The sequence below is a fragment of the Leptonotus elevatus genome, chromosome 3, assembly GCF_054856555.1.
Source record: "Leptonotus elevatus isolate MCC_2025b chromosome 3, RoL_Lele_1.0, whole genome shotgun sequence".
Lineage (NCBI taxonomy): Eukaryota > Metazoa > Chordata > Actinopteri > Syngnathiformes > Syngnathidae > Leptonotus > Leptonotus elevatus.
The window spans coordinates 7,307,069-7,319,204 of record NC_141241.1 but is presented as its reverse complement, the minus strand read 5'-3'; the positions used below and the strand labels follow the sequence as shown (position 1 = coordinate 7,319,204).

Here is a 12,136-nt window from a genome sequence, read left to right as displayed (position 1 = left end):
AACAGTTAAAAATGCAAAAATGCTACTTAAAAAACTTTACACTTTTTTTAAATAAATTTTTTACAAAAACTGTTGCACTTTTTCTTCATATTTTTGTCCTTTATCAAAAAACATATTCATCTCTATAAATTAACAGCAACAAACATATTTTAACACTTATATGACAGTCAGGAATGTTAAACTGTGTCTTCAAACATGGCCTGCAAAATGAAGAATATTTTTTTCTCACCAAGGTAGTTGCTGCTCTTGGCCATCTCTGTGACGTTGATCTTGGTGGCTCCCGGCGGGATCTCGGCGATCTTGTGGTAGCCGATCTTGGTGAGGGAGTGGCGGAAGATTCCGGACACGAGCCGGCAGGTGGCGTTGTCGCCGCCGCACACGCCGCACACGTCCATCACCTTCCCGGAGCCCAGGAAGCCATCGCAGCCTGGAGTCTGTGAGGGGCACAGAGAGGGGACTGATAGAAAAGCATATCGTTCAAAGCAAACATGGTGAAGCAGCATTTAGCTGTTATGCTGCATGGAAATGCAATAAGCATTTTAGTAATTTCATTGTGTTAAAAGCATTTGTCAATATCCAAAAAGATTTTCATACATCACATTACTGTGTGAAAGGATCTCACGTCATATTGTGGCCCTTATGTCATCAATTGATCCGATTGATCTAACTTGCGGGATACCGTGTTTTTGTGTGAAAGTGCACATCGCTATAGAAATATCCTGCCTTTGCTGAGTTCTGTGAAAAAAAAGGCACCAGCAGAGAAATGTGGGACTTTCTGTTATGGCTTTAATACACCTACTGTGCGTCATACTATTATCCAATTGTGATCTCTGTGTGGAAAAAAAAAGGCTTGTAAGGGAATTACGTAATGCCAGGAAAGGGGTGTTAAAAGTTAACACTAGCAGGATACCGTGTAAAAGCACACAATCTTAAAAATATTCGATTCCACCGTAAAAGGCAAAGGAAGATGAATTCCCAATCTTCTTTTAAGGCTTCAATAAGCCGATTTTCCAGGATCTTTTGTGTGAAAGAGAACGTCAGAACAAAGACGTCATCTAATTATCTGATCGTGTGATGCCGTGTCACTGTGTGAAAGCGTGAAACCGTTGAGGCAATGTCCCGTTTCGCTGCGCTCCACATAAAAGACCTGTCATTCCATTTGTATTCAATGTTTCCAATGAGCATGTCATCCAGCAACAAATAAAAAGTTCCCAGTGGAAAAAATAATAAAAACGCAACAATGAAGAGCTGTTAGTGACATGACGAGCATTAAACGGCTCTACCGTGTCAGCGTAAAATCCATCACACCTCACACGACACCATCACGGCAGTCAAGCACTCCCCTTGTAAAACAAACGCCAACACGAGGTTATGCATGGCCACTCGGACGAAGATGGAAACATACGGCGTGATTTATGGATCCAGAATCGCACTCGAAATCTCATACAACCGAGGGCGCTAAAACGTGAAGTGCCTTTCGGGAAGACTCGAGAAGTTAAGAAATGATGACAAAACGGACGCCTCAACTTTTCAACTTTGGGATGACGATCATGACAGCAGCTGAACTTTTTTATTTTTCACTTTCTCTCAGTGGGTGGCTCCTAGCTGCCATCTGCATGCTTTCTCCAGTGAAACCACGATGAAACCATGTTTCTTTTCAATTTAATCATTTAAAGCGGCACTGAAGCCCACCTTCATCTGGAAGTGGTTAGCAGCCGAGTCGAGTCTGAAAACAAGAGGGTCTTAAAAAGAAATCCTGGCGGTATTTTTCCCACACGGTACTGCAGAAGTTTGATCCAAATATCGATACCAACATTGGTATTGATATTCATTGAAGACAGATTCAATTAGATGGTGAAAACATCATGGAAAAAATGATTGGAATCACTGGTAAGTGGCATTAATGGCAATAACTTGGTATCATATTGATTGATCTTACAGCATGTCGTACTGCGCTGATATACTCTTCACATAATAATAACAAGGTTAAGCATTCTGACATTCAGGCTGACATTCCTTTTTCCTATTTAACGGGAACATAAATTCCACAACCATGCAAGCCTTGTGGTCTATATATAGTCAAGTGCTTCAAACAAACATATTATACCAGCCTTCAATGTAAAAATTCTGCCACAAGTGCTTAAAATTAACATCCAAACTTGGTAGGAAAACTCACTAGATTTTGCAAGTATGTGCCTCCTTGTGGAAAACAAATTAATTCCCAAAACTAGTAGCTTTTATTCTAACTCATTGACAAAAAAAATTTTTTTTTAACAATTTTTATTAATTTACATTTTTTTCTCCACTTTTTTAACAAGAGTATGAAAAAAATATTGTACATTTACAACAGATATAACATTTGTGATTAATCGTGAGTTAACTATTGAAATCAAGCGATTAAATCAAATAAAATAAAAAAATCGCCTAATTAGGGGCATCAGGCGGTTAAATTTGTTTATTGTAATTAATCGCATGACTTTATTAGTTAACTCACGATTAATCACAAATGTTATATCTGTTCTAAATGTACAATATAAATTCTAGGTTTTCATACTCTAGTTAACAAAAGTGGGAAAAAATGTTAAACTAGTAAAAATATTTCAAATGAATTTTTGACGTCTATAGCCGTCAATGGCAGTGAATTAGTTAAGTTGGACCAGGACATTAATTGCATTAATTTCAATTAAAAAGTAAGGCATTTAATTTAACTTTCATACTAATTTGGCGCTCAGTCACAAGAGAACCAGAATAGAAAACAGCCAGCACGGACGCCAGAATTAGCGTGCTCTGCATTTGTTCTCCATTGTTTGCTAGCATTAGCATTCCCAGTCATCGCGACATTTATTCATTGTGGTTCAAGCAAGTGTAAAAGTTTGGAATTACGCTCCAGTTAACTGCAGAATTTGATTGACTTTAAAATTAAAAGCTTTTAATTCTGCTGTGGTTAATCAAAGACTGACAAGTGTGGGAACATAAAAGCAAAATGGGGGAATGTGTTTTATTGCATTAACCACCAAGCACATGATGAAGTGCCGCTTTCTTGGAGTTATTGGAAAGAGAAAAACATTTGCATTTTCTTCCTGTGGCTTGTGAGATTACATTCGGTATTTAAGGGTTAAGGCTGATAATTTCCTGTTTGCTGGGACTGTAATGGCTGCTTCAAAACAAAATGGCCGACTTCCTGTTTAAAGTCAGAGATTAGTCTTTTTATTGCATCATAATTGTTTATTTAGTATCGATTGATTTGATTTAATTTTTTTAACCTATTTTTTTTTTTTAGCTGGACTTAATTTTATTTCTGAATGACTGTTTTAAAATGAATTCACCATTTGGTGGTATTAATTAATTACTTAATTTACGTATTTATTTATTTTTAATGAACTTATGGCAAAATTAATTCACCAAATTAGAATTACCTTCCCATCCACATCGACTCTTTTGGTTTCAATTGGGTTTATTCGGTTCCAACATTGCCCTGGCCTTTTCGCTCTTTGCTGCCCCTAAAATGTATACAATTTCACAAGGATACGCTGCAAGCAAGTCTTAACCATGAACATTAAATTTGCCCTATCATAGGGGAATAAAGGTAAACTGATGCTGTGAAGACATAACAGGATGGAGCCACAGTGCCATATTTTAACACTTATTTACGAGCAAGAAGTGAAAGGCGAACGTTGCACTGGGATTCGAGGAGCTCTTCATACGCACAAACACAAATAAGATCAAATGTTTTCTTGCGAGTTTTGCCATACCGTAGCATCTGGAAATGCCATGAACTTTCCCTTTAGAGAAAATGCAGTCAACATCGAGGAATGTATAGTGACGGGATGCTGAATCTGGAAGTCGACTTAAGTGGAAGGTTGCGTTCAACGTGCATGTGACGCCCACATGCCAGGATGGTAAGATGTCTTGAACTTTTTCTATGCGGGGTCAGCACTCCAAAGTGACAATGACATCACCGTCTCTTTTTTTGTGTGCTGCTATCATCATCATACAGTGAATAAGCCCCCGTTGTTATTGGGTGATACGTAAATCTTTATTATTTTAGCATTTTGACCTCATTTTCACAATGCCAAAATCGTGCTAATTGACAACTAAATTGTCATCAACATACATTTCTGTCCTCAAAATATTACAACATCTCTGACATGAAGTCAAGCAGTGCTGAGCTAAAACAGCTGTGACATGCTCATTCTAGCTAATAGAGCCACCTCCACTTTGACACCGTCATAGCTATGACCTTGTGGTAGAGTCCAAGTTTTGGACCAAACCAGGAAAGCTTCACTGGAGCTACTCTGACATGAAGTTACAGTAACCCAAAGCAACTGGAACATCACAATGAGGTGGTCGAGTTCTTCCAACGCTCTGACAGGTAACCCAACAAGCAGGTCCTACCTGAGACCGGGGCGTCCCCTGTACGTGGAGGCAGACCAGCAGCAGCAGCAGGCTCAGAACTGGCAGCATTCTCCCCAAAATGTGCAGAGCGCTCGCTCTCAAGTCCAAAAAACGGCACCGACCATCCCTTACGTACTCCCACTTGTAAAAAAGAGCCGGGGGGAGGTGCAGGGGAGGGGTGACGGATATGTGGGTTTGCGGGGGCTTTTTTTTTTTGGGAGCGAGAGTGAGTAGACGGGTTGGGTTGGATGGATAAACTTAGAAGTTGGGTTGGTTCCTTTTTTACTCAATTTGGGCTTAATAACACTAAAAACAGTTGGGTCAAATTAACCTCATTCTGGGTCCAAAAGCCCTTTAAGACCCAATTTGGTTTATTAACTCTAAAAACAATTGGGTCAAAAATAACACAATTCTGGGTCAAAAAGTTGGGCCGGTCCCTTTTCGACCCAATTCTGGGTAAAAAAAAAAACTAGGCCGGACCTTTTAAGACCCAATTGGGGTTTATTAACTCTAAAAACAGTTGGGTCAAAATAACCTCATTCTGGGTCAAAAAGCCCTTTAAGACCCAATTTGGGTTTAATAACTCTAAAAACAGTTGGGTCAAAAATAACACAATTCTGGCTTAAAATTTTGGGCCGGTCCCTTTTTGACCCAATTTGGTTTATTAACTCTAAAAACAGTCGGGTCAAAAATAACCCAATTCTGGGTCAAAATGTTGGGCCAGTCCCTTTTTGACCCAATTTGGGTAACTATAAAACAGTCAAGTTAACACAATTATGGGTCAAAATAGGACTTACCACAACTTTGGGGGGTTGTTTTGACCCCAATAGTTGGACTGTTATACATTTTTTTAGTGTACACACTCAAACGTAAAAGCAAAAGATTAGGTTGGTTCCTTTTTTGACTCAATTTGGGTTATTAACTCTAAAAACAGTTGGGTTAACAATGACACAACTACGCATCAAAAGAGAACTGACTGTCACAAGGGTCAATTTGACCAAACGTTTTGTGTTATTCTTTTAACTCAATACGTTGGGGTCAAATGAATAACCCACAAAATGACCCAATTTTTTTGATTTATTGACCAGAAAAGTTGGGCTATTCTTTTTGTGTGCGTGTGTTTGCACTGTAATGTTAAATAATAATCAGAAGATGAAAGAATAAAATAAGAACAATAACCCAAATTGTGGTCAGTCCCTTTGACCCATCATTGGGTTATTTTTTACCCTGCTGTTATTATAGTTAAATTTTTTACTGTCCCAATGGAATGATACATGATTGCTGCTTTTTTTTCCCCCATGTCTGACTACTGTACATTGAAATAAAATGTCCTAAGCAGTGCATTTTATTTTCCTCCCACCCGACAGTGGGTTTCTTCATAACGTTGTGGTGGGACCCGATCCTGGGTAAAGATGCTAGCATGCGGAAGATGGGCGTGAGAGCTTCAAAAAAATTCCTCTTTTCACAGCCATAGGCCGACAGGATGTTCTGCTGCAGGAAGCACGGGATAAAACTTGACCTCTTCTGGGACTACATTAGAGTGTGTCCTGTTCATGCAGGACGTGTTGTATTACTGCCGGAAACAGAAGTGTAAAACGTCTTCTGGCGCCACCAAATTTTGAACATGTTCAAAATTTCTTTGCGGTAAGAAAACTGCTTGGAACCGTTAAAACAGTTTGTGAATGTCTTTGCAACCTTTTGCAAGTTCGAATGAAGCCTGATGGAAAAAAACGACATTGAAAACAGTTACCTGGTTAAACAAAGCTTAAATAAAAGAATAAATAAATACATTCTGGAGCAACGGCAATTCTGTTAGCGAGCTTCGCCGATCTGAAACATGTTCTGGATGTGCGCATCAGAAGCAGACATGTGCAAAGATCATACTGGCGAGTGGCTTTTAAAAGTCTCCGTTTGACGTTCAGCTGGAGTGATGCTTGGCACGTTCCCGTCCACCCTCAGGAAGTTTTTTTCTGTGCATGTTTGGCTTGGGAAAAGCTCGACATTCCCAGAAGCTCTTTCGGGAGGCATTCCTCCAAACAAGTTCAATAGCTGCTGTCTTTGAGCAAAAGTATTGGGACGTTTGTCCATTAATTGTGATGTAATACCTCACGGTGACGTTGGTCAAATCTTACGCAGATCAACATAGAATGACTTGTGGTCTTTTGTTTCTTGGTTGCATCCCTTGTTGCTAGGCAGACTTCATAGGACTCATTACATTTTACAAACAGTATCGAGATGTACTATCCTCTCCATTCTCCCCCTTTTATTTAGCTGCCCCTAAGAAATTAACTAAAGTTAGCGTAGCTTGTAGCTGGAGCTCTGGAGACTGCAGCAGTACAGGCTCCGGCACTTTTTTTTTTTCAAGCTGCTTATCAGCGTTGGATTTCAAACGAGCCAAACAGTTGCGCTTCACATTATAACAGATGCTTTGGCGTTATCGCAAGCCGATAGGGGGGAATTTTCGAGCGGAATGGCTCGAGCAGCTGAGAGGATCCAAAGGAGTGATGAGGAGGGGGAAAAATCCTCTGAATGAGAAGAAGTGTGAAGAAAGTGCAGGAAGTGAACGCACCACTGTGGATCCAACATTCATTTTGTGCGTTCGCTCCCACGCACCGACGCGTCGGTCCAATTCTGACAGGTGTGTTTTAGCCACTTGGATTGAAACGCTGTACAAATATCCCACAGCTCTACTTCCTGTGGACTTCAGCTTCACTCCAGCAGATCCTTCTTAAACTATCCTGCCCCCTTGTGGCCACAATCACCGCCCCCATTCTAATCACCTTCATTTTTAATGCAGCGGCCAGCCCTTTTTCAGATCAAGACCAGAAACAAAAAAATGAAATAACATGAAGTCACGTGAGCTTACCGTGCACGTTCCCGCTACACACACAGAAGAATTGTTGGGTCCGCACGGCGTTCCATCAATCACCTTGTCGGAGAGTCGCACATAGAACCTGAAGCCGGCGGCTCGACAGTTGAGCTCACAGTGCTGATCCCCCGCAGCTAAAGGCACATGGACAATTTACATTTGAACTCTAATCTGGACAGTAAACACCCCACAGAAATCATTAATATTTTTAGACATTTATTAATTATACAAGCATATTTACATATCATTATTGCATTTTAGATACAGTAAGCCCCCACATATTCATGGTTCAGTACTTTTATATGTTTTATTCCTTTTGTGCTTTAGCCAATACAGTATTACTTTGGCGCCATCTGGTGGAATTTTTGATGCTGTTCTAAGGTTTAATTCATCGCTGGTGTTCTTTTTTTGTTGGTACTCAATCAAAGGTGAAAATGTAGCATGTCAATGCGTCTGTCCTCTGTAATCGTTTACATTTTTGTTTTCTGTTTTTTTTTGTGTATAGTCGTTGCTAACATTTATTATTGTGCATAAAAGGTGAGTTTTTTTTATGACAACTGTTTGTGTAAGGAGCTAGCACGCATATTTGTTTGCCCGTGTGTGATGTCACGTCAGTTAGCGCTAGTGTGTTAGCAAATACTTTTTAGGAGTCGCATATGAAGGTGGTTTGTTTGTTTAGGTTGAGAAATTAAACTACTGAATAAATCGTTTATGTAACATGATTTCAGGATTGTTTACAAGCTCGAAGTATGGTGTTGATGCTTTATGGTCCCCTCCATTGTAAATGTTTTGCCACCATCTTGTGGCATGTTTTTGCAATTACAGGGAGTGTTAATCATTTGCGAATGTAAATGGTGTGGATTTCACTAGAATTCTGACACAAGACTTCCAGATTAGCACATTGCTGTTTTGTTTTTGTTTTTTTATGTTGTACTTTTACATGCACACTATGGTACCTTCGTTGAAAGGCTCCCACTCGTACAGTCGACCCATGAAAGGCTTCTTGTCGTGCGTGGCACACTGAGCAGCTCTGATGGGTTTGCTGGATGCAGGACAAGCCTGAAAACAGATCATATTATTATACGGCTAATAATGTGTTTATGCGATACAACAGCTTGACTAAAACATTTCCAATTATTTGCTAAGGGAAATTTCATTATTAAAAAAAAAAGAGAGAGATCCATGAATTTGACTTATTTTAAAAAAAAAAAAGGAAAAAATGGACTGGAAAACTGGAAAGGATAACACTAACATTTCTTCTTCACCCTATCATGACCTTAAATACACACAGATTCACATGGACCTGCTGTTTACTTCCAAAGGGGTACGCCAAGGTTACGTATACACTCACAAAAAAAACATAATTAGTCAAGCGGGAAGAAGTGGAAGCAAACGTTGACGTTACTCATCGATCAGGTTGCTGTTAAAAGAAGACCCGCCGACGCCTCAATTTAAACAAGCCTCTGCTCTGATTTACTTAACGCTCGTGATATTATACAGAACCGAAGGGGTGTGTTCCATTCCAAATAGGCAGGTTGGTGTTCACTGAGTCACTTTAGCTGGGAAGCTCCAGGCTAAAAATGCAGGAAGTCAACACTTACTGGTCACATCATTAGGTACACCAGGAATATACAATGACAGTGAATACAAGAGCTAAAAACACTCTAATAAGAGTTGGGTACAAAATAAACCAAGCTGGGACAAAAATGGACCGATCCACTACTTGGGTTAGTTTAACCCATTTTTTCTGGGTCGTTTAACAACTCAAAAAGTTAGGTTGTTTAGTTGTTAAATTGGAATAAATTGATGAATCAGATTAGTCCATTTTTTTTACCAAACTGGGTTATTTTTGACTCAACTGTTTTTATAGTGAAAGACTGTAGACAATATTTTCAATTTGACCCAATATTCTGGGCTGCTTTAAACTAAACCAAACAAAATAAAGTCGTTTTTTTGTTCGCAACAAGTTGGGTTAAATTGATGTATTGGATCAGTCCATTTTTTACCCAAATTGGGTTGTTGTTTTTTTTACCCATGTGTAAAGTGAAGAATTAAGATATTTTCAATGTGACTCAACTTTCTGGGTTGTTTTAAGTAACAAAACCCCCCAAATTGGGTTATTGTGTACAAAACAAGTTGGGAAAGTTGGGTTAAATTAACATATCGGATCAGTCCATTTTTGACCCAGATTGGGTTATTTTTGAGCCAACTCGAGGAAGCAAACTTTCGGACTTTTCCAGACTTATATTTAAGAACTGTTAGGAACTAAATTTATAAATTGTAAGACCTACTTTCAAGGCTATAATACATAATGGATTAAAGGATTACATTTGTTTATTCATTTAGGCATTCGTACCGGATGGTCACAGAGTCTGTGGTGATTGCGCTCTCCCAGACAAGAAGAAGCCGGGGCATGGTGGTAGGGTCGTTCCAGTTGTCGCTGCGGCTGCTGGGATCGGGAGCCCTGGCCCATCTGGCCCGGCTGATAGAGCGGCGCCCACAGTGTCTCCGTGTGAGGTCCGCTGCGGTCGCGGTGGTGCGACTTGAGGCCACCGTGGTGGGGGACGGCAGAACGTCTGTGTCTGTCAAGTTGGGACTGCTGGAGACTTCCGGAAGCCTGCAACGGAGCTCTTCCGTAGCCGTACCTGCCCGGGACGATGGCGCTGATCCTCCTGAAGACATTTAGGCAATGACAGACTGACCTCCATTTACAATCTAATTTGTAATATGTAAGTTGTGAAATGTAGTTGCGGGGTAATGTACACTTTTAGCAAAACCCCAGACAACTGCAAAATAGTCCCTAATTTCGGAGGAAAGTCCAGACTCCTCTTCAACAGCACCCCCGTTGCTCAGCTGTCAGCGTGATTTGTTTAAACAGGAAGGACTGCAGATCCCAAAGCTGCCAAGCACCGGCTGAGTCCTGGACTCTCTTTAAAGAAGAGCTTTACAAAGGACCAAAAAACGTGGGTGGGGTCCGTGGGGTCCCACAGTTCAGCGCCACAGCCCCATTGAGTTACTTTCAGACCCGACAGAGAACTAATAACTATTATGAGCAAAAACTAAGACAGCATTGGGCTTAAGACTTGGACTTGGCTCAGAGACTAGGCCATTTAAGACTCTTAACTCTCTTTGATGCTTACCAAAAAAATAAAAAATACTAATAAACACATATGTTCAATTTGGCAAAACAGTATCTGTACATTATCTTTCGTTTTTAGGATTGTTGAGTTAGGCTCATTTAAGGCTCTTAACTCTCTTTGATGCTTACAAAAAGGCCAACGTTAAATTGGTTGAAAGCTCTGAACTGTCTTTGATTTGAACAAAAGCACTTTTGTTCGTACCGGTACATTATCTTTTGTTTTTAGGTTTGTTGAAGACTCTCTGTGTTGTTTGCGAAAACCTAAAAAAAATCTAACATAACTCGTGAAGGTGACATCTTTGATGGTCTTTGATGTTTAAATTCATGAAATCATTAACCTATTATAAACACACGTACGTTTGTATCTTAGTTTGTTTTAAGACTCAATTGTCTTTGATGCTTACGAGAACATGTTTTGTTAAAGCCTCTTGCCTGTCTTTGATGTTTGCAAAAAGAAAACAACGCTCATTAATTAGTTGAAGTGTCTTTGATGTTCATGTTTCATTGAAGACGAAACGTATTAGAATTGTTTGCTAGGTTCACGTAAGGCTGTATTCTCTTTGATACTTACAAAATCAGGCATGTTAGGTTTGTTGAATATACTTCACTGTCTTTGATGTGAACCAAAATCTGGAGGTTTGATTGACAAATATGGTCATTCGCCTTCGATGTTCACTGTACCTGCGTCCACCAGACGTGCTCCCCTCATGGCGGCCGTCGTCCCGGTAGACGGAAACTGAAGGCCTCAAGGCTGAGATGACGTGGCCTGGATGCGAGGGACGGGAGATTTCCAGACACGGCCTACTTCGCTCCTGCACGCCACCTGCGCACGTCAGGGAGCAGGCCGACCAGGGCCCCCAGGTACCCCAGGACACTCCACGGTCCGCTTCAGAGTCTAATGGGGACTCTCCAGGGATCCTCTGAGGCACCTGGATGAGAAGAACAATTGACATTTCCTCAGGTGGATCTTTTTTAGAAGCTGAACTCTACAAAGTGCTACAAAAAAAAAAGAGGGTGAGTCCAAGTTTTAAGTCATGATTTGGCTGCTGACTGGAAGTCTCTGTTGGCTGGCAGCCCTTCTCAGTTTTGGCTCCGTTTCCCTTCACCAGAGAAATTTATTAGTGAACTTTGTGACGCAGAAGCCTGCAGCAGTAGGAAGACCAACGGTGCCAGGTTAGGCGGCTTTGTTGTGGATCCACGTGGAAATCCTGCTCTTTTAGAAGTCTCCATTCGCAAGACTTTTAGAGAATAGAAAGTTTGGAAGGTTGCCAGTAAACTGGTCGTCTGCCAATCATTAAGCAATCTTTAATGTTTTCAGAGACTTGTAAATTGTCTTTGATGTTGACATAAGAAAGAACTTGAGATAACTGAAAACTTGATCGACAATTTGAACGCACCTCGTGACCCCGCGTCTTTCCTGAAGCTACGCCGTCTGAGTGTCGCTCAATGAATTGCTTATGTTGTGGTAGAGAGAGGGGATCGTAATTACTTTCCACCAACAAGGAATTAAGATCAGATAACCTTTAATAGTTAGTAGTTTTAAAAATCGAATTCATAAAATTTGACAGATTAATGCATTATATATAATAATTCATGATAATAATGAATACATAATAATAATAATAATAATAATAATAATAATAAATATCTAAAAAGTAATTAAAAATAATAATAATTATTAATACATAATAATTGTTAATGAACAGCTCTAAAATAAACATTTAAAAAAAAAT

The 12,136-nt window shown here is 40.0% G+C and overlaps 1 protein-coding gene across 1 annotated transcript in view; it reads right to left on the bottom strand.

Moving 5' to 3' along the window:
* thsd4 (thrombospondin type 1 domain containing 4) overlaps window positions 1-12,136 on the bottom strand; it is a 39,698-nt gene that overhangs the window by 25,097 nt on the left and 2,465 nt on the right. The window contains exons 4-8 of the mRNA XM_086071608.1: window positions 11,085-11,332; window positions 9,621-9,936; window positions 8,221-8,323; window positions 7,262-7,398; window positions 230-434 (exon numbers count right to left, since the gene is read on the bottom strand). Coding sequence (XP_085927734.1) covers window positions 230-434; window positions 7,262-7,398; window positions 8,221-8,323; window positions 9,621-9,936; window positions 11,085-11,332 — 1,009 coding nt within the window. The remainder of the gene's footprint in view (window positions 1-229; window positions 435-7,261; window positions 7,399-8,220; window positions 8,324-9,620; window positions 9,937-11,084; window positions 11,333-12,136) is intronic.